At 29.2% G+C, this 23,022-nt stretch overlaps 1 protein-coding gene across 4 annotated transcripts in view; it reads left to right on the forward strand.

Annotated features, from left to right (window-relative positions):
* LOC107438595 (uncharacterized) overlaps positions 1-23,022 on the forward strand; it is a 95,253-nt gene that overhangs the window by 54,756 nt on the left and 17,475 nt on the right. For 2 of the 4 annotated variants that reach the window (XM_016050909.4, XM_071177465.2), the window contains exons 2-3: positions 9,608-9,663; positions 11,047-11,407. In XM_016050909.4, coding sequence (XP_015906395.3) covers positions 9,608-9,663; positions 11,047-11,407 — 417 coding nt within the window. Of the gene's footprint in view, positions 1-9,607; positions 9,664-11,033; positions 11,408-23,022 lie in introns of all 4 variants that reach the window. The other 2 variants (XM_071177466.2, XM_087157251.1) reach the window with 1 other exon arrangement.

Here is a 23,022-nt window from a genome sequence, read left to right on the forward strand (position 1 = left end):
GCAGACATGTAGAATGAATAAATTGACTAGTGTTTCAAAATTAATTTGGTAGTTTCAAACTGATTGCGAGTGATAAACCCTGGTTATAACTGTCATAGTTTGTCTAAAATGAGCTATCAAACGTAAACCTTGTGAATTTCGAAATTTACCTGGAATTTTCTATTTCTGGTATGACTTAATTGCAAAGAAGAAAATTTCTCAGGAAAACCGAAAAATGAAAAACACTCTTATTTGGTACTTTTGGCGTTCGCCATTTAACTCCTACGCGTATCTAGCCAACAACACCTTACATTTTATCCTAACCTTCTTATGTTTAGTTTTTAAATACCTTCTTAATAGTATTGTTATTTTTAACGCAAATTTTTAGTTATTTTTTTCATTTAGTGTTACTTTTATCGTGTTATTTTTAACGTACATAAACAAAATGCCGAGCGTCCTATCACTTGCCACTAAATCGGAATTAAGATGTTCTCCATTTCACTGCATATGGCGCATTCAACCAGCTCGAGTTTTTTGAGCTATTACCACTGACTTTGGGCTTTTTCCACTTAGCTTAGCTTTGTCTTTAGAGCATTTTTTCCATAAAGAAAAAAGATTTTAGACTTTTTTTTGCACTTTTTGCTTGTTTCTAGTCCTTACTTGTTTTAATTAAATTGCCTGTCATGTCAAAAATATCAAACAATATATCTAAGCAATATTCAATATATTAAACAGCTATTTTAGGACGATTTCAAGAGTGTCGTTTCAGAATTCATTTTAAAAGGACTCGTCAACTTTACCACGCAACGCATTCTGAAAGGAGGAATAATTTGAATAAAGTAGAGGGGGAAAAAATACTCACTCGCTTCAAAATTTTGAAAAAGAATTATGCAACCGGAAATATATCGGACACTTACCGGAAGTCATCTCTCCCGCATATCCTATCATATCCAGCACTTTATTAGGATAGTTCTGCGGAAGAACGAAAGTGACAGGATATGTATGAGTGAAATTCGAACTATCATTCACTTCATCGCCCGCTGGGAATTCTTTTCCTTGTAAAGGGCTGGCATAAAGGAGAGAAGAGCGAACAGGTTGTGCAATTTATCACTTTCGTATAGGAGTTCAGATAAAGCGGGTGCTTGTTGATCGGAACAGGATACTGTGAAAGTCACATCTATTTTAAGACCAAGAGAATTTAATTCGTAAAATATTTCCATGTCTAAGGTTTTTGAAAAACCCCTCCTGTGTAGTTTTTGACTTATCCGTCTTTATTATTTTAATCAAAATGATCGTATAACGGATCACCTACGTTAAAACGAATATCTATTCGTTTTATCGTATTAACTTATATCAATTTTAGTGTTGTCCCTCTTTTTTTTTTATTGAAAACTAAATTGTTATTTTAAACTAAATTTATTTTATTTTATAACCGGAGTTCAACAGCCAACTCAATTCCCAGTTTACGACTACCAATGTTCAAATCCATAGCATTGTAATTTTTAAGAAACTCCGCAAAGCAAGGGAATTCCTGGATCAAGCATTGGGACAAATTACCCTTCTCGGATGACTTTTTGATGGAACTAACAATCGTTTGCTTTACACAGAGAGAAAAACCACGAAAACCTCCCATAAATAACCTAACAGCAAAAAGATTCTAACACAAGATCTGTCTACCTCTGAGGATATTTTACGTCAGCAATGTGCTTGGTGCGTTGATGCACCAAGCGCAGGCTTTGATGCACCAAGTGCATGTTGATTGGGTGCAGAACTCGTATCAACCAGCCACGGCTAGGATTCGAACCTGAGTCATCTCGTTGAGAGGCAAACGCTCCATCCTTTGAGCAACACGGCTCCCATTCACCGGTTGTCACCAGGCAAGCACCTTTTTATACAGAAAATAAATATTAACATCTCAAGAAAGGCATTTGCATATGTGCACTGAGATTTGTCCTCTGAAAACCTAATTTGATTTGCTATGCTAAGACAAAATTATATTATGTACTTTAGCTTACACGTAACGATATCCCGAATTTTCAAGATATTTTACTTTATTTAATTAATCTAGATCCTTTATTTTTCTTAACTATTCATTATATATTACGTATTGAAAATATATTTTGTATTGATTCAGTATTTATGACACAATTATTAGTATTTTAGCTAAATATTTTAGCCAAAATATTTTAGCTAAATATAATAAAGAAAATATACAATTTTCTTTGTCTCACTTAGATAAATCATTTTCGAAATAATTCTTATCTACTCTGTATCGATTCCAGAAACATTCCCCTCAAATTAATTTTTCATCTGACACAGAAATCAATTTACTTTTAAAGCAATTGCAAGCGCAATCTATTAAAAAATCATTATTTTCTTCAAATTTTTAAAATTTTATCAGGATAATAAACTGCAACTTTACAATAGACACATAACTGATATTAATAATACAACATTGGTTTTAGCTTACACTAATCTTGGTGTATTATTTTGTTATTAAACAAACCATGCTTCAAATTTATTCCACAGTGTGCAGCTTACGTGACCATATACGTAAAACTGTACCCTGGAGATCCAGGAATCCAGGAGAGTTATAATGAAGAGCTGACACAATATCGAATTATAATTAAATGTATTTATAAATGTGCATAATTTGAAGCTATCGAAATTTCTCTGTTATTAACATTATGGTGAAAATGTATTATAAAATTATAAAGTTTGATACCTGTTACCAAACAATAGCTTTAAATTAATGACAAGGATAATTCCAGTCGTGACTATAGTCCAATAAACATCACAATATTTAATATATTTTGTATAACGAGCCTGTGTACTCGAATGGCATGTATGTTAATACCATGGTTATAATTATTAGATATCCCTCATTAAAAGTAAGTTACACTACAGTTAACTTATGCGTTATGTATTTATGTGTTTTTTTTTTCAAATTTATTTTATAGTTAAAAGATATCGTTAGTTAAGATGCCTTTATTGAACTAAATATTTTCCATTTCTGAAAACTTTCAATACTATAAGACATGCAGGACTTATATTCAAAATTTCTTAAAACATTTTGGAAACATAGTTGCATTCAATCGAGTTAATTACTTTGAATTCTGAATATTTTAAATGTGCCATTCATTTTGAGGAAAAGTAATCATTATTGAAAGTTTATATTTTTATCGAATATAAGTACAAGAAAGCATTGAATTATATGCTATGAAGACTATCCCATATCTATTGCACTAATAATTGGAATAAAAATTGCTTGAATGTTCTAAAAGTGTACAGTAAAAAAGTGTAATGATCAGTGAACACTCATGTTGCCAACATATTTAAAAGCACTTGAAATTTAATATTATTTTTCGGAAATCATTTTCTTGTTTTTGTTTATCTTTTTTTAAATAACATAAAGCTTTAGTAGGCATCTTTAAAGGAGCCCATCATCAAATGTCCTCTGTTTCAAAAAAGATGAAGCAATTTTGAAATTAAAATAATTGCATGAAAATGTCATATTATTAAATAGCGTGTAACTTGCATTTCGTTTTACTTTTAAAGAAAGACATCTTAATTGAACACAGGTGCTTTACTATATTTTTGAGTAAAAATCAAGTAAGTAGATTAGATTTATTTACGTGATAAAAGAAAAAAAACACTATTAAATTCTGAAGCAAAAACTGTTTAAAGATAAATTTAAATTTTTATTTCTGTTTTTAATTCTTAACCGTTTACTGGGAAAAAATTCCCGTTCTATTTTTAATATTTCTGCAGATTTTCTCCGAATATTTGACAGTTTGAATCTGTTTTTCACGAAATAGTTTTTTTTATGTCTATCATCCTAATCATAAACGGGTTAAAACTGTCAATTCAAATTCTATTTTTTTGTCATGCAATTTTTTCTTTAAATCATTTTGCGATTACTTTCTATACCTGATCTTATTTTACAAAAATAATTTCATGGTTTTGAGCATCGTATAAATAAAAGTGAGACTCGACTTCATTGTCGTTTTGATACTCCAACTGAGTATTATATTTCTTTAGATATTATTTTTCTGTAAGTTAAATTACCTGACATTTTCATCAGGGAGGACTGCTACAGTTTTAAGTGTTCTTACACTTAAATATGATTTCAGTAAGTAAGACTTTAAAAATAGTGATATTTAAGATCTTTTTTCATAATCAAACGCTTAAGAGCTGCCGCGTCTCAGGGTCAAAGTGCCTGACTTCCAGTAAGGTAACCCGGGTTCGAATCAGTGCTTTGATTGATCATGCGAATTCTGCTTACAGTTCACCCCGACCACAATGCTCACAAAGAAATCTTATAGAATTTTTTTTCTATTAAAATATTATATATTTTAGCAAAAATAAAGGTTTTATGTTAAAATAACAAAGTTCATTAGTTAAAATAATAGTACTTATTTACTTAATAAACAGGCGTCTGTTTTTAAAGTGATTATTCAGTGAAATAAACGATTTTATACTGTCACACCAGCTGATGGTTTTTCTTGGTAAATGTAACTGTTTTTTTTCCTTATTTTTTTACAGTGTGCATTTCCTAATCAGAAATAAAATAAACTGAATTAATGAAATTTGACAATCAAAATTATGGATGCATCTGTATCAAACGTTGTTAATAAAACGTAGTAAATAGTATTTTGCTTAATGCTAATTTTATTATAGAATTGTTGACAGTGTTGCTGCATTAAAAATAATTTGATGATCTATTCCGAAACATGCGAGAATTGTGTTACTGTAATGTTTTGTTGCAGAAACTCAAAACATTACAATAAAGGCTTCAACAATCATACTAATAAATTTAATTTTGTTAGATTAACTCAAAAATATCTCTGAAAAGCATATCACTTTTAAAATGAGTTGCTCAGTAATTCTCTGTCTTTCTAAATTCAGTTCAGAATTACACGAGGACATGGATGAATTATACTGTATATAATTTAGGTACAAAGTACTTGAGTACGGTGAAAAGTATTGTATTCGCAAAATTCATTTTAGATCAAAATCTAATTTAATCCTTAAGTTTTTATCTTAATTTTTGCAGTTTTACAGCAATATTTATTTAATTACAGCGAGTAATGATTTTACAGTAAATATTACTGGGAGAATTACTGTCCATCAGAGTTTTTGTTCTGTAAAATTTTACCTTTATTTGATCCGGAATTTTCTGTAGTGTAATCTTGTTATTCTAAACCCATTATTTCAGTTATTTGGAAGAATTTTCATGGATGGTAATGAAGTAAGACAAAATCATGAATGTAGGTACTCACTAATAAAAGCAAAAAAAAGTTTCTCTTGTACCTAGTTATAATTAAGATTATTAAATATTGTTAATAATAAACTTCAAACTACAAAAAAAAATTTGTCAAATAAAGGTTTTATCCATTACACTGTCAAAAAAAGAATAAAAAAATGTGTCAAAATAGTAGTCAAATAGTCTCCGAAACTAATAGTAATCAAATTTGAAAACACCGTTGACTCAAAATTGAAAACAACATATACTCATTTTTGAGTAAAATGCATAATCTACAATCTTATGTAGAGGAAGAAATGTGACAAAGAGATGTTCGTTGTCTGCCGGCAGGATTTGACCCAAGAAACTCCGTGTTTTTAGAAGGATGCTCTAACCACCATACATACAAGTCCAGGGTGAGTTAGGAAGCTTTATATAGTAGCCGCCTCAATGACATATAATAATTTCCAATTTTAAAGGAACAAATTGTTAAAATTCGGGAAATATGGTCCCTATAGCTTAGGTCGGAGATCAGAAATTTTAAATTCACGCTTTGCCTATTTCTCTATATCTAAAAACTTTCAAGTGAAGAGAATGTATATCATGAGTGTCATTGTGAAGGCCACTGTATATAGCTTTCAATATCTCCCTGCGCATGCTTGTATAACTATGATGCTTAAAGCATCACACTACGAGCAAGGAGGTCATTGGTTCAAATCCTGCCAGCTGCCAACGAACATTGCTCTTTCAACATTTCTCTACTTCAGGGACTGCCAAACTTTTTTGATCATCGACCCCTACATAATTTTTCGAAATCTCCATCGACCCCCATAAAAGTAATTTTTTGTTAATTAAAATAAAACTCTATTAGATACTGTGTTTGTACATTTATTTTATGATTTTGAACATTTATTAAAGTAATAGTACATAGTGTAACAATAGTTTTATGAAAAATATATTAATGTTGAAATATAAATACCTTAATATTTATGAAATAATAAGTAATTATAAGTAAGTAGAAATAATAAGTAAAGTAACTACGGATTTATTGCTTCTTAATCAATGACATGGGTGTGGCTGGTGTTTTTTTTTCCTGCAAGATTCGTGATATTGGGTTCAAAATTGATCAATTTTAATCTTAAATCCACTCGAAACTCCACATTTAATTTATTTCTGTTCTTAGTTAAGATTGAATTTACGTGACTGAAACCGGCTTCAACCATATAGGAACTTGGAAATGCTGTCATAAATGGCTGAGCTATTTCGTAAAGCCTTACATATTTTTGCATTATATTTATAATTGTCCAAAATTTGCTTATTGTTAAATTTTTAAAAAGCGTCTTTGCTTCAAATCCCCATAATAATTTAGCAAGCTCATCTTGTAGGTTGATGTCCACGTTTTCAATTTGAGCAATGTTTCCAAATGTTTTCAATGTTTTCCAAATCAACAAAACGCAGTTCAAAATCGTCGCTCAATTTTTGAAGTTTACTTATATATTTCCAAGTCTTCTTTTTTTATTTCTAATTGTCACATATCTGAAAATACTGATAATCCTTCGACCAATCGACCCTTCCGGTTCGGATCGACCCCCATTCGACCCCCTGGCTCAGATCGACCCCCGCTTTTGTTAAATAGACCCCTGGGGGTCTATATAGACCACTTTGGCGACCTCTGCTCTACTTAAAAGTGAATATATGCTGCTTCAATTTTGAATGCATTTGGTTTCCAAATTCAAATATTATTTGTTTCGGAGCTATTTTTTACAGTGTACAAATTAATCGAGAATGCACTACGTGTAATAAAAGACGTTTAAAACAAGACTGCATTTTACCTTATTCTTATTCGAGTAGTTTTAACATTGTCATCGATTAAATGTAATCAATCAGTCTACATAGTTGTTACGCTTTATTTGCTACTTCAATTACTATTACTTGATTCCATAATTTTGTTTAATTATTTGTAATAATTCAAAACACTAATTTATTTCTCCCATTGTTTTTTTTTCTTAAAAAACAACATCCTAAACAAATTCATCTCAAAAATGAAAGATTAGATATTCCTCTATCTTAAAATTAAGAAACCCTGTAGATGCATAATTAATATCAAACCCAGTAATTAAATCCTAGGAATAATATTCCTCTTTGCTCTCTACCTTACAAAACGAGAAAATAAAGGGATTTTAGGATTTATCATTTAAATATTTCCCATGCATAAACCCAAGTAATTTTTATAATCCCTAAACTCAGCTATAAAATAATCTAGAACAAACTTACACAATGCGTTATGATAAGCTTTTCAGACAATTTAGCTTTATATAAAAATTCCTCGGACCCGGGCAATCTTAATGAGTTTCATGATTATACGCACAAGTGTGCAGAAAATTCTTCTCATTATAACAGCTTATTGATCTTCAACCAGGCTTTTCCAAAATATTTACATACCCTACTGCACGTCGAATAATTAGTTTTCTATCAGGTAGTGGGGGAAGCGTACTAGGACTGTCCCAGCCTCGTGTCGGTTGCAGTTAATGACCGAGCATTTTTCTCCCACGCTGACATTTTCTGTTAGAGAAGGGGTTGTTTAAAGCCATTGAGAAATGAGAAATAAGAGAGAATAATTAGAGAAAGTGGTGTTGAGAAATAAATCATATTCCTTTACGTCCAAGTTTTTTTTTCCAGTAATTAAATGGTATCTATAAATTTTCAGATGCACTTCCACTCATAAAAATTCCGGTTTATCTCATCATATTTAAGGGAATAAAAGAATTCATTCCATTTTTAAAACTTAAAAAAAGCATATTTTGACAGTTGTACTGAATTTATTTTTAATGACTTTCATTATTGTTTATAAATTTATTAAGATATAAAGCATTTCCGTTTTCCTTTTCATGTTATATGGTTCAATTTTACAAGAAAACAAAACTGCTAAGATAAAGTTTCATAACCTGGTATTTTCGTGACCTAATTAGTTATTTAAACTATATTTTTTTAAGAAAATAACGAACCAACAAATGCTACAAAGTGGGCAAAGAACAATCATAAGCTTATTTTTAACAAGAAATGAGACAAACAAACAAGAACTGTTATATTCGCCATCATGGAGACTTAAACTGTATAATTAATTTAGGACTTGTAAAAAGAATCGACACAAAACGTACTACGTAAAAGACAAAAAAAAATCATCTATGGATTTTTAACTAGACAAGAGACAGAGACAAGCCAACAAGAATTATTTAGTCACCCAGAATTAGATATTCTACTATGGGGACTTTAACTATATAATTAAATTAGGATTTACTCAAGAAGGAACGAAAGACATTGCATTACATAATTGACAAAAAACAATCATGTATGTTCTTCTTTACAGGAAATTAAACAAACAGACGCGTAATCTTTAGTTGCTCGGAATTACAAGATTCACTACGGAAATTTTAACTACATAAATTATAGGGTTAACGCAGAAAAAAAAGACAGAATTCCTTATAGAATCAATAGCAAGCATATACATATGTTATTTTACAAGAAATGAAACAAACAGACACGAAATATTTTGTCAACCGGAACAACTTAGTCCACCTCACTATGGAGACTTCAACAAAATATTTAAGCTACGATTTAGGAAGAACAAGACAGAATGTATGAAAGAATAGACAAAAAAATACACAATCATATCCATGTTTTATTTTACAAGAAATGAAACAAATATACAAGAAAAGTTTTGCTCCATTTAAATTCAAAAAATGTTTATAATTGTATAAAAGCTATTTAAACTAAGGTTTTACAAAAAAATAAGATAACAAATGCAAACGATATACAAAAATTTGCAATTGCTTCATTTATTTACTATTCGATTTAATAGGAGAAATGCAACTGATATTAAAACTAGTTTTCAATACTTTTTGTAGACATTAAAGATGCTTTTGAATTGTGGGAATATGCTTTCGTTAGGTCCTTTTTTTTAATTGTTGGACATATTACTGAAACAATAAAATATCCAATCAATATTCTTTGAAATTTACTAATATCTTAAAGGCTGTTTTAAATAAAAATATAAAGACATTATTTTAAGGTAAATTGTTAGAGGAAATTTTGATCTAATATGTTACCTAAATTAACGTTTTTTGATGTTGTACGTTAATCATATTTTTCTCTTCAATTTCAAATTTATCCAGTTAATGGTTTTTTGAGGTGTTACGAATGATTACGGATTCAAAATTCTTTTAGATCTTTTACATTATTGTATAAAAGTTTATTCGTTATTATGGAAACATTAATGTTTAGTCCCTTTATCAAATCAATAGGTCATATTCTCTTTTTTTATATTAAATTAGTCTACATTTTATCCAGGAATTGTTTATTAATTCTAATTATTTTTTATTATAGTTTTGTTGTCTGCAAGCTGCTTTTTTGAAGCTGTGCTGTGCAGTCCTAGTATAGAGGTAAGTTGTTTCAAACTATAGGGAGATAGAAAAGAATTAAGTGGATGCCAAATTATATATGACTTGAATACAAATATGGATATACTTATTGTAATTAATTCACGTCTTTTTGTCTTTAATAACCTTACCAATAAAATTACTTTAGTATTTCAATCTTTAAAAATGCTACAAATACAGATTGTTTTATTATCCAAAATTATTGAATATCATTAACTTGAAGCAATTTTTACATGTGCAACATATTTTTACTGCAACCAAAGACTTTTTTATACTTTTAAACTTTTCTAAAATATTTACTTAATAATATTAAAAACTTATATTTTAAATTTTTTTTATACTTAATTAAATAAATTTTTTGATTTGAAGCATATTTTTAATTATTTACTATTTAAACATATTTTCAAAAATTTATGAAATTATCTGATGCCCAAAAGTTAAGCCAGAATGTTAATTTGTGAAATTTTTGACTGTGAAATTTTAGTAACGATAAAAAGACAATTAAGAAAGATGATAATGTTGCTGAGTTGACAAAAGCGGAGTCAAACAGGAGGAGTTTTATTATTGAGCAATATTTTGAGCATTTTGGCATGAGTTGGACTGAGTCTGAGGTTTATGCCAATAAGCCTATAGAAATTAAATCATGAAATAAAGTGTTGCATCAACAAAACAAGAACCATTATTATTCAAAACGGTCATTAAAAATTTCGTCAAAATCTTGCATTTGTGATTAAAACTTTTTACCATAATTCCTATCAAAATTGCTTTTTTAGTGAGTTTTGTGATACAATGATGAATAAGCTAATACACGAGGAAACAATTAAAGAAAAATTTCCACACTGTATGGTAATGATATCTCCGTTAAAATAAGCAACACAATTCCACTTTACAAAGCCAAAATATACGGTATTTAAGCCATTCATTGGTAATTTTAGAGCAATGCGGTAACAATTAACCAGAAATTCTGATTTTCAAATTTACACACATTAGTCAAAAAAAATAAAGTAACTGAAAGGCAAATTTTATGAAATAAATTGCTTTTATGTTATTCTGAAAGGTATCATCATATAATGACCAAATTTCAGCGCATATTTTGAAGCCTTATTTTATTGTTAATTTTTCTAAAATCATTACCAATGGAGGGTTTCGGAAAAATTACTGAGCTTTTTGGTGCTTCCATGGAGAAAAAAACACAGTAAATTTAACCTAATTCTGGTAGCTTAGACCATACATTTTTCCAAATGTACAAAGTATTGAAATAATTTCAAAGAAATAAGTAAATTACTGTTTGATTTTGCTATTCTAATTTCTGAAGTATTCATATTTTATTTTCAATAACTCAAGATCATAGAAAATCAAATGGAATAAAGTAGATTATATTTTCAGAATGGAAAAAACAGGCCAGATGCAGTTTTGTTTCAAAATACGAGTCATTTCATTGACAACCTCTGTTTGGAGTTACCAGATGGAGTTTATCCGGATTACAACAAAGCATGTCGGATGTTCTTTATTTGCTCCGGGGGCTTAAAAGCTGCTACATTTTGGTGTACTAAAGGCTTTGTTTTCAGTTATACCTCGGGGCACTGTGAACCTCCTGATAGAGCTCGATGTCCAGATTCGAATAATCCTGCTGTTCTAAATCGAGTGTTTCAACTGCACATGAATGGTAAATCTGCAGATTGCCAGCAGGGTGATGGTGTTTATCCAGAATTTTCCAGTGGGTGCTCTTCATTTTTTTACTGTAAAGGTTAGTATTGATAAAAAATAATTTTTATTTTAGTGACGCTAATATTAATTTTTATTTTAGAGTTTTGCATTTTTATTCCTTTTAAGTATGGTACATGGTAAAGGTATATGGTATGTTATATGACATATCTTATGTTATATGGTATGGTATATGCTGTATATATTTTTGATATATTATATGGTATATGTATATACACTCTATAACAAAAAAATGGACGCACCAAGAGGCAATCATCCGATTGCTTTGAAATTTCGTATGCATGAATGTTTTGAACAGATATGGCTGGAATGATGCCGACTGGGGACGTATAGTCTTTAGCGACGAATCCAGCTTCCAACTGTGTCCTGACGATCATCGAAGACGTGTTTGCAGAGGGGGGATCGTGCTTTCACTATTGCACTCAACACCGGCCCTCAACAAGGCATTCTGGTCTGGGGTGCCATTTCCTTTGACAACCGGTCGTTTGACCCTTTGGTCGTCATTAGAGGTACACTTACTGCACAGCGGTATGTCGACGACATCCTAGGACCTGTTTTGCTACCGTTCCCTTTGCCGCGCCCAGGGCTGGTTTTTCAGCAGGACAATGCCAGACGCCATGCTGCACGTGTTGCTAGGAACTGTCTGAAACTTGTCAAACTCTTCCTTGGCCTGCCAGATCACCAGATCTCTCTCCCATCGAGCATGTCTGGGATATGATGGGAAGGCGATTGCATCTGGCACGGAATGTTGATGACCTCGTTCGACAATTGGATCGAATTTGGCAGGAAATACCGCAAGAGACCATCCGGGAACTTTATCGGTCTGTGCCACGCCGTGTGGCGGCTGCTTGTATCCAGGCTAGAGGCGGGTCAACACCTTATTGAACTTGTTACTGTAACTCTGCAATAAATGATTCAATTGTTCTGAAATTTTAATCATTTACTATTCTGTACATTTTCTTCCTATCCACCAATTTTCGTTTCAATCGGACAACTCCTTCTTGGTGCGTTGATTTTTTTGTTATGGAGTGAATTTTTGATATATTACATGGTATTTATAGATGGTAAAATGTTATTAATTTTTAGTATTTTTGGTATATTCAAAGTATCATGTAGTACATACATTATTAATATTTTTACGAAAATGTGCAGTTTAAAATGTAAACCCAGCACCGAAATTGTTATTTTTTTTATAAATTTTAACTTATATATAAATCCCACTTTTCTTTTATCTTTTAAATTCGTTAAATTATTTTTTTTTTTGTATAGGTATATATATATTACATGGTTTAGCTATTGATATATTTATTACAAATACACGTTTTCATAATAATTTGCTTTAAGATAAAAGGATATTTTCTTAAAACCACCCATCACCACTGCAATTTATATTGCAGTCACATGTTTTATGAGTAAAAACAATTTACTAAATTGTATAACTTTATAACTTATTCCGTTGAAATACATAACTAAATCAAATAGTCATGAACTTTTAGATCTACGATTGCAATAACTATCCCTTGTATCAAAAGACATAAAATGAATAAAATAATATATTCCATTTACCTTATGCTTTCTATAACTTCCTCATGGCTTAAATCCCTTGAAATTGTATAACTTCAATTCGTATATTCTTGAAGACAGCCAATTTCTCTTACCGGACAGAAAGATAACATTGGTTCTGGCATAAAACCCAATGCACCGATATTTAAAGGGTCATTTAAAATGGTATGGGCATGTGGTGGGCAAAGACAAAAGGATGCTTTTGGGGGTTAAGCCGCAATGCATTGCTGGAAGATCTTTACGAGGCTATAAATTCTTTTAAGGGCAGTTGGAAGAAGAAAACGTGACTAGAAATTTGGTGGAGGTAGAGAATAGTGTACGGTTTTCAAACGAAGGAAAAGGAAAAGTGAATGAATAAATCGTTATAGCGTACTGGCAAATGTCTGCAGAATCGAATAAAAGGGGTTTGGTTTGCTTTCATCAGATCGTGGAAAATCGTATGAAGTGAAAATTAGTTTAGTAAATTGGAAGAATATCTTTTTTTATTGTTCCTTTTTTAGGAAGTGGAGTTTAGCTACGTTTTGCTTTTTTTATAAAGATGATTATTTATTTAACAAATATTAAATTGAAATATATTTTTAATATTATTCATTTTTCTTTTAGGTTTGCGGTTTATTTTTATTTTAATTGTTAAATATTAAATATTTATTTTATCATACAACAACAAAGTATTTTTTTTCTTCCTTTTTATCCCTACGAAAACGAATAAAAGGTAAATATATATATATATATATATATATATATATATATATATATATATATATATATATATATATATATATATATATATATATATATATATATATATATATATATATATATATATATATATGTTTAATACTTAATTAAAAACCATTATTAGGAAATAGCACATACTTAATGATATCTTCTTATCATTAATAAGAAAAACAATAAACTCGAAAATATAAATTAAAATACAAACACGAGGAGTATTATTTCTGTGATGTTTAAAGCGGAAAATTTGCAGTAAATTTTAATTCATATCTTTAATTTAAATTTATATTTTGAAAGATTGTAATCCTTTCCTTAGAAGTATTAGGAGTCTATTAAGTTTTGATTTACTTTTTTTAAAATTACATTTTAGAAAAGCCTTAAATAATAAATTTGAAATTATAAACAATTAATTGTAAAAGAAAATCTGAAAGGTAACGACAAAATTTTAAAAATGTAGTATGTACGACCAAAAAATATGTGAAAAGAAGAAAATGTTAAGAACGACTTAAATTATAGCCTATATTCTATATAAAAAATATCTATAACTGCAAAATGAATGCCAGACTGTCTGTTTTTCTTATAATTCAAAGGTTTGTTCAAGCATTCCGAAATTCGGGCAGCATCTGCAAAGCTCAAAATTTGTTCTCGATCTTAAAATTCGCTCAAAATTTTTAATTAGTTTCTTCGATATAGCTACATGAAAAATGATTTTTTTTCCATTAGCTTAGAATACACCAATGAAAAAAATAAGACCTGCAAATTATTTTCTTTCTTTCAAGCATTTTAAAGATAACATTAGTCATAATTGGTATCTAATAAAATCGAGTTTTTTTTAAACGTTATTTAATTTAAAATTATTTTTCATTAGTTATGTCTGAGAAATTTAATGATCAGCAAGAGCCTGATAGCATCGATGAATTACGTCACCAAATTAGTATTTCTAAAGCTGTTTGAAACCACGAGTTTTTCTTTTTATGCTCTAAAAAGTGACTCAATAAAACCGCAGAATTTGAAATCAACGGTATTTGAAATAAGAAAAAAAAGTTTTTTTGAAAAGAAAAATTAATTCGGTAAATAATTTGCAGAAATAATTTAAATTTGCTTAGAATAAAAGTGGAATTCTCCTTAGTCTTATTGACGCCAATGAGGTTTGATTGAATTTTCGATTAGGCAAAATTTTATTTAAGAAACTAGCCATGTTATAGAAAAGCAAAATTAGTGGAATTTGCTAAGGTACTTATTTCTCAGGGGGACAGTAAAAATTCGCTTAACTATTATTGACGCCAAAATAGGCTTAATTAATTTTGGTAATATGTACTAATTGAAATAAATAAAAAAAGCTATGCATTAAGCGCATTTAATGGAGAAATAGAATTAATTAATTTGTGAGAAACGTAAAAAAAATCAAATATTTGGAGACTCCAATTATGCCTAAATAATGTTGATTATAAGTAGTAATTTAATTGAGAATATATACTATGCACTATAAAGCAAAATTAGAGAAATAATATTGAATCAATTAAGAAAAACTTAAAAAAGAGCTGGATTATTATTGATACAATTGATGCTTAATTAATTTTGATAATGATAACAAATTAAAAATATTTAAAAAATATTTTATACTAGGAACAATTATAATGCAGAAATGGTTCTAATCCGTTTAAGAGAAGAGTAAGAAAATCACCGACCTGTTATTATTAACAATTACGATAAATGAAGTACTAACTAAATCAAAAAAATAAACTATATACACGAGGTGCAATTAAGCAAAATTAATGCAGAAATGGCACTAATTCACTTAGAAGAAATGTAAAAATTCGCCATATTATTATGACGTCAATGATGCTTAATTAATTTTGCAATCGATACAACTGGTATTATAATAATTGGACAGTTCTAATAGGTACCAGATGTACAAATAAAGGTACAATGTATTATATTAATATATTTGATACCTAATTAAACAGAACCAATACCTTAATGCAGATACTGTGAAAAGAGGTTTTTGCGGTAACACTAAAATTTGGGAAAGATTACAAAATAGCGTGATTATGGTAAATTCTGACCATCATGAGTTGGCTTCGAGCAGCAATACCAAGCTAAATGCTTCTGAATATATTTTGATGAGATGAAATGCTAAAAATATGTTTTGCTTAATCTCATAACGCAAAGCAACAGATAAGAAAAACTAATAATAAAAAAAAGCATTTTAGATTTAAAGATTTTGTAGGTAAATTACTTTTAGCTAAGGAAAGGATTTCGTAGTGTTACTCAGTATTGGTTTTTATTTGTTTATTTATTTTCACCCTGTACAAAGAACAGATATTTGGGTAGTATATTATATAAGAAATATATTTCATGTAAAAAAAATATTTTTCTTATAAGAGGATTGAAATTTTAATTTGAACTCAGTGAAAATTAACGCAGATTGCAATTTTTCTATAAAATATGAAAAAATAGAAATCTGTAATAATTATTAAATAGTTTTACCGTACAACATTTTATATAATCATTAACATGGCAGAGATGGAATAGAGTCCTATAAACAAAAATTAGCCTATAAATTTAAAAGACTTTGCTAAGCAAAATCAATATCTTATTTCGGGAAACGGGTTAGTTAGTGAAAGTTTCACATGATTACTAAGAGCGTAAAGCATAAAAGTAAAATTCGCTTTTATAAAATTTCTCTTCTTATAATATTCTACGCAATGAATTTTTTTCCAAAAAAAAACTAACATAAATAATTTGCATTATAAGCTTATAATCATTTTTGCAGAATCATTTCCAAAAGTAAAAAAAAATCATCATATTTAAAAATAAAATTTTTAATATTTAAAAAATATTTTATGTAGGATCTTTTTATATAAAATCTTCTAAATTATTTTATTATTAGCTGCATATTATTCTTTATTTCAAACGTGTTATTTTCTTTTTCACATTAGAGAAAAAAATACGTTTCAAATATCTTTTTTCTCAAAAATGTAATTTTTTTTTTTGTTTTCTAAAAAAATACGGATGTAAAAAAACGGATTTTGAAAACTTGTAGATATATATTAATTTTCTTGTGAGTGCTACTTACCATACTTACCTAATTTTCCATACTTCAAAATATTTCATTTATTGTTGAATAAATACTAGGGAAATAAATTCAGCAACATATTAAATCATAAATCTAACCACCAACACCTGCCGACTGCATTTACACGGAGCTCTATAAAATATTTGACTATTCACTTTAATACCAGGGTAGTAAAATTCATATTATAAATTTTTTCGAGTTACATTTATGACAATTTAACACTTATAATATTCGACAAGAAATATGTAACAAATCATAACTCATGGTGCAACAACAGTATTTTAAAGTTATTGGAAAAAGCGTGAAAATAAGAAATATATGCTCTTAGATTTCCTGGAGTTTCAGAGATATTCGTTTTATGTAAGTAATAAAGGTTAACACAAGATATAATCTAAGAGTACAAGGCGTCGTAGCTATAAAACCTTTTCCTAGGAAGAACAATTCTCAGAAAATTATTGCTTTTTTTTTATATTGTATCCTTGCAATGGATTCAAAATAAGTTTTGTAAAATGGTGCAAGTCAGTGCTGGAGATTAGCTCTAGAAAAAAATGAATTTTGCAAGATAATTAAAAAGATTTTACGTTGGAAAAAGAAAAAAAAAGTTTAGTTATCTTCTAACTACAATAACGTCATCAAGAGAGGTAAAATTAACGTTTTATCTTTTGCTCTCAACTTATTGGTATGCATATTTGGTATACATACACACACACACAGTGAGGTTATACTAATGATTAGTGAGGTTATACTAATGATATAACAAAAGCTTGAATAAATTATTATTTTTATATTAGATTTAACAATGTAAATAATTACTTATAATATTTCCGCAAATATTTTCTTTGCAGATATTTTCATGTTAGGAGCGATAAATTTTTTATATCTGGGCATTCATTATTTTTTGTTGTTATTATTAAAATGTTTCGACGTATTGAATACTTTGTGAAACGCTTAGAAGAGATGCTGATATCACGAAACTCAAAACGTGGAAATCAACTTGAAATGATTCTGATGCATTTCATTTATATCTTTGTTATTTATTCATCAAATGAGCACAGGAAATTATTATAGAGGGGTGTTAGAACTTTAAAAACACAAAAAGCAGAATTTAAAACAGTTACATTACTAAACTGTTGTGTCTTCCTCAAAAATTGGAACTTATATCATTGCATCTAAGTGTTAAACTGCTAATCATATTCTTAATAATTATCACCCAAACTTGTGTGTAAACTTAAGAAGCTTATAGAACGAATAATTTATCTAACTGAAAGTTATTTTTTTTACTGAAAATCTGGAAGGTTTTGAAGCATCAAACCGGGGATATCAAGATTAGATGGATAGCCTATGGCTTACATAGAGAGATTAATTTATAGGTTCAAAATGGATGCTAACTTATACAAAAGAATCTAAAAGTACTTAATTGGGTAATGGGTAAAATAGAAGAGGTAATGGGAGAGAATGTATGCTAAACAGCATCCCTTTTACTATTCTCTTTTTGTAGTTATCTAAAAATTGAATGAGCATTGCTTTTCAACATTAAACTAGAATATAATTTTATTTTCTGTCTTAAAATAGTTCTAAAATCCCCGTATAGTTTTTAACCTTTAGTGGCCCACAAAATGTTCGAAAATTCATTTTTTTTGGAATGAAGCAACATTCATAAAAACTTAATAATTGATGCTGGCTTATATATATATATATATATATATATATATATATATATATATATATATATATATATATATATATATATATATATATATATATATATATATATATATATATATATATATATATATATATATATATTTAGCCACTTGACTTCCTTTCTTTGTTCTACGTGTTAAAAATTCCTTTTTAATTTAATTTATTATCTTGCATATTCTGTAAGTAGTTTAAAAAAATTAAATCTACTCACTCTTTGCAGTTTACTAAAAAAGTTATTATATATCATTTTTAAACAATAAACTAAGAAAATCTTTTATTTTATGACTTAAACCAGTCTGCTGGAATACTTTTCAGTTTCTAAAGATCTTTTGTAGTCCACAAAATCTTTAAAAATTCATTCTTTGACATGAAACATCATTCATGGGAGCTAAGTGCTTGATGAAAAGAAGAAAGTTTTTTCTCCTTCCAGCTCACCATAAGAAAAAGTGAATGCTCACAAAAACAATTTTATGAAGAGAGGACAGGATGTAAAATACCATTCCCGTCGTAAAGTGGCATTAATAATTTGTTTTTGTTATGTGAAGCAGCATTGACGGTGTTTCTTCTTCTTTTTTTTTAATTTCATGAATGGTTCCCCATTCAGGATGCATCCGGATCTGCTTAAATGTGAGGAAGCTACTTATTTTTAAAATTACTTCAGACCATTATTTTGGTAAATGAGGAAACAAAATAAATTAAATTAAAATTTCTTTCCTTTAAGATGCATCCAGATAGTTTATTCATTTATTCTAACAAATTCTTCTTTTTAATCTTCATTAAAGAGCACGTTTTTTTTATCATGACACTGTTCAAATTTTTTGTAAAACATATTTTTATTTTGTGAAAGTTATCATGCGTACACAATAGTTGAGTAAAATTTTGTTACCCTTTATTAATTCACATTCTATGAATTATCATCTGATACTTAGAAAGCTGAATGTAATTATCTCAACATTTTAACACAAATTATAGAAATATCTTTTTCACTGGGTGGAAGTAACCTAGTGGTAAGTAAATCGGACTTCGGTTCGGAGAGTCTACTCGGTTTCGATCCTCGACTCCGCTAAGACCCACCGAGTACATGCGATATACGTGCTCCTAAAATCTGTGGAATCGAAAATCCGGTTTTCGGTTGCTGAGCAGTGTACCATGGGTTCAAGGATCTGGAGAAAATTTCCTTCTCCTTCAGATCTATGTCTAAATTGAGAAAGAATGTGATAGCTACGAATGTGATGGCTCAGAAAATGTGATGGCTACGGATCATTTTCAGGGATATGTCCGAGACCATCACCAATAGCCCATTGTGTAGCTCTAGTGTGATGTAAATGAAGTACCTATATTTCTTTGTCACTGTTCTCGATATCTTCTGTTGGATATTTTTGTTAATAGATTTATCTAATTTATTTAAATATTTTACAAAAGTCATCAATACAAATACATTTAAGTTTTATCTAATTTTCAAGATATTTCTTAAACAGAGGTCTTTAAACTATTGTTCATAGATCTGTGGTGCTCCACAAACCTTGGCAGTGGGGTCCTTGATTCAATTTCGTATAAACTATAAGAAAAATCTTCTAATTTTCCATTCTTTTACACAACACTTACTTACATAAATAAATATTTTGTAAAGGCACAGAAACAAACTCAATGTAAAAACGTGCCTCCAAAAATACTTCCAACATAGAGTCTGAAATTTAGTTATTTTTTAAGTAAACAATTTCATCCATCTCATTTAGTAAAAACTGTTTAAATAAAATAATATAGTTATACTTTTGTTTGAAAATTTTTGAATATGCTTTAACAATGACTTTGACCAGAATTTTAGGAATAAGCAAGGGGGACGAAAGCAAGGAAAATAATGACACGTGGAAAGCAAGCAACGACAATATAAAAAAAACCATCACGTGTGATTTTTTTAGTAGGAAATTTCCTGTGTATCTAGACAGCAGAGTCGCCAATAATTTAAGTAAAAATTTGATTTCGCGTAACTGGAAATAGAGACAATTTAAAAAATATATTTATTTATTAAACCTCATTAAGTTTTTCCAAAAACAATTTTTCAATCTCTTCAGACCAAATTCCTGTCTCTTTCTGATCTTACAGAAATTTGAAAAAAAAAAAATTCTCACGTGACGTTTTTTTTTCTGATATTGTTGTTTCATGCTTTTTTCATTTCATTATTTTTATTGCTTTTGTCAGCCCTGTTAGATATTATTTTTGTTGTTGTTGCTTATCCCCTTGGTCTAGAGCCCTAGACCAAGTCGCATCAGCAAGTCATAGGCAGTCTCTCCATCACTCATCAGTTGCCTGACAGAGGTACCAATGCAATCCAAAAGATGAGAGATTTTATTTTTAAAAGTCCTGACAGTCTTTATTCATTTCATGGTTTTAATTCTAAAAATGTACAGTTCTGTAACTGCACAAACCATTGCATGAACAAACTAAGTATATATTTTTATCCGAATTTTTTATGCCATAATACCCTTGAGTCAGAACTTAAGTTCCAAAATCTTTTTAAAATGCCTAAGGTTGGAATGAGATCCATATAAACTGCTGTTTAAGAAGGGGTCCACAGTCTACTTTAATTTATCTGGATGAATCAACTATTTTTCTAGAATTATATACAAACATTAATCTTATGCTGCAGTTATTTCAAGGTACATTTTTACATTGATACCACGAATGCATTTAAAACATTTTCTTCAAATCATTTTATCATGAACATTTTACTTTCTTCTACAGATGATTTCAAGAAAATAGACATTGCTTGCTTCAAAGAAAAGATAGTGCATTTATTACTCGAAAATCACGCAATCAATTTTTTTAATCTTCAAATCTTCAAAATTGCCGATTCTCGAAGGTGCTTCATGAAAAAGAAGTTTACTCTTATGCTATATATTGCAGTAAAGTTACATATAATTTATTAAATTTATAGACTTTAAAGAGAAATATTTAATTCATAAGAAAAATTTAGGAAAAAAACTTTTCTGAGAAAATTTTTACAAAGACGTTTGAAGAAAAGTTTTTTTTTACATTTCCATTGCAAATACTTGCATTTTTTTCATTAGAAGCAATAAAATTTCGCTTATAAATACTAATTTTAAAAGGTAACATAGCCCCAAAGTATAACGAAGTACAAAAGTCCAAGTATTAAATTTATATATACTTATAACGAAAGCAAAAATATCGCTATGTGTGTAAAATATGCAAAGATAAATTCATAAACAGCAAAGCACGGAGGAACATACAATAGAATTCAAATTCATTTCACGTCCGAGGTTGTAATAAATAGTAGACCAAAACTAATTTTTTGTCATATTCTTATCATTCCAAATATATATAGATATAATATTAAATCTATCATTTACAAATAATAAATCATTATAGTCTCTGTCTATTTTTAACCCATGATTACTTTTGTCACTAAATTTTTAAAAACTTTCCTATCACAATCAATCATTGCTAACGATGTTTACTCTCACTGGAACTCATGTTACAGAACTAATTACTAATAAATCACTGTAACTAAATACAATCAAATGCTTTAAGATACATAAAAGAGAAAAACAAACTTAGTTATTCCTGAATGAGTAAAGACATTAGAAGAGCCATGATCGGGTAGGAAAAATAGCTTTGCAGCGTAGATGCTATAACCTCGGAAAAGCAGAATATTCTTCCCCTTATCCATCAGAGTCACAATCATATGTTCCGAAATTCCATTCCCCCAGCATGAATTCCTCTTCCCAAAAAGGAAACCCAAGGGAGCCTTAGATCGAGACGTAAAGAATCATTCATTTGATTCTTAAGGTTATTCAGTTTTCAAACGACCGACTTAACCCAATGTCTGTCTGTCGCACACTCATTGATTTTTCTTCAAGCCTTTAAGCTTCCAAGAATCCATAGAATGGAAAGTTCTCATTTGGGTTTTAAATGAGATTGGAATTCTTTATTTGGTTCGGGAGTTATAGGAAAAGATTCGCTCCTTCAGGTAGGAGGCCACAAGTCAACTTGATTGAGTAGACCTAGCGTGCTTAAGAGAATGTATGAATTGGGGAAACCTTGCTCAATATTTGGTGCAATATATCATTCCGCATGGATGTTTAAGAGTACGATGAATTGTTAAAATTTTTATGGTATTCCCACTATATTGAAATATATAGTGACAATTCCTAGATGCCACTCCACTAAAATATTGCCTATTTTCTATAAAAATTTATTTTGTTTAAAGAAAAAAATAATATTTGTCTGCTGATGCAATGTGTTAAGAATTAAAAAAGCGGAAATTTTCTTTCATTTATCTAAACACCCGGCCCAATTGCAAGTTATCGGTCATCAGTTATAATTTTTAAAAAAATAAAATTGTCAATCAGTTATAATAATTTAGAGTTTAACTGCTACAGCCTTTTTCATCCTAGATCAAGGTTTAACTCATAGCCTCTAAGCTTCCTAGATTCCATTTGCAATGGAAAGCTGCCATTTAGGTTTTCGTGAAATTGAAATTCTTTAAGTGTTTCGGCAGCGATAGGAAAATATTCGCTCCTTCAGGTAAGAGGCCA

The sequence above is a fragment of the Parasteatoda tepidariorum genome, chromosome 2, assembly GCF_982258835.1.
Source record: "Parasteatoda tepidariorum strain Cologne lab strain chromosome 2, Ptep-v5.0, whole genome shotgun sequence".
NCBI classification, from domain to species: Eukaryota; Metazoa; Arthropoda; class Arachnida; order Araneae; family Theridiidae; genus Parasteatoda; species Parasteatoda tepidariorum.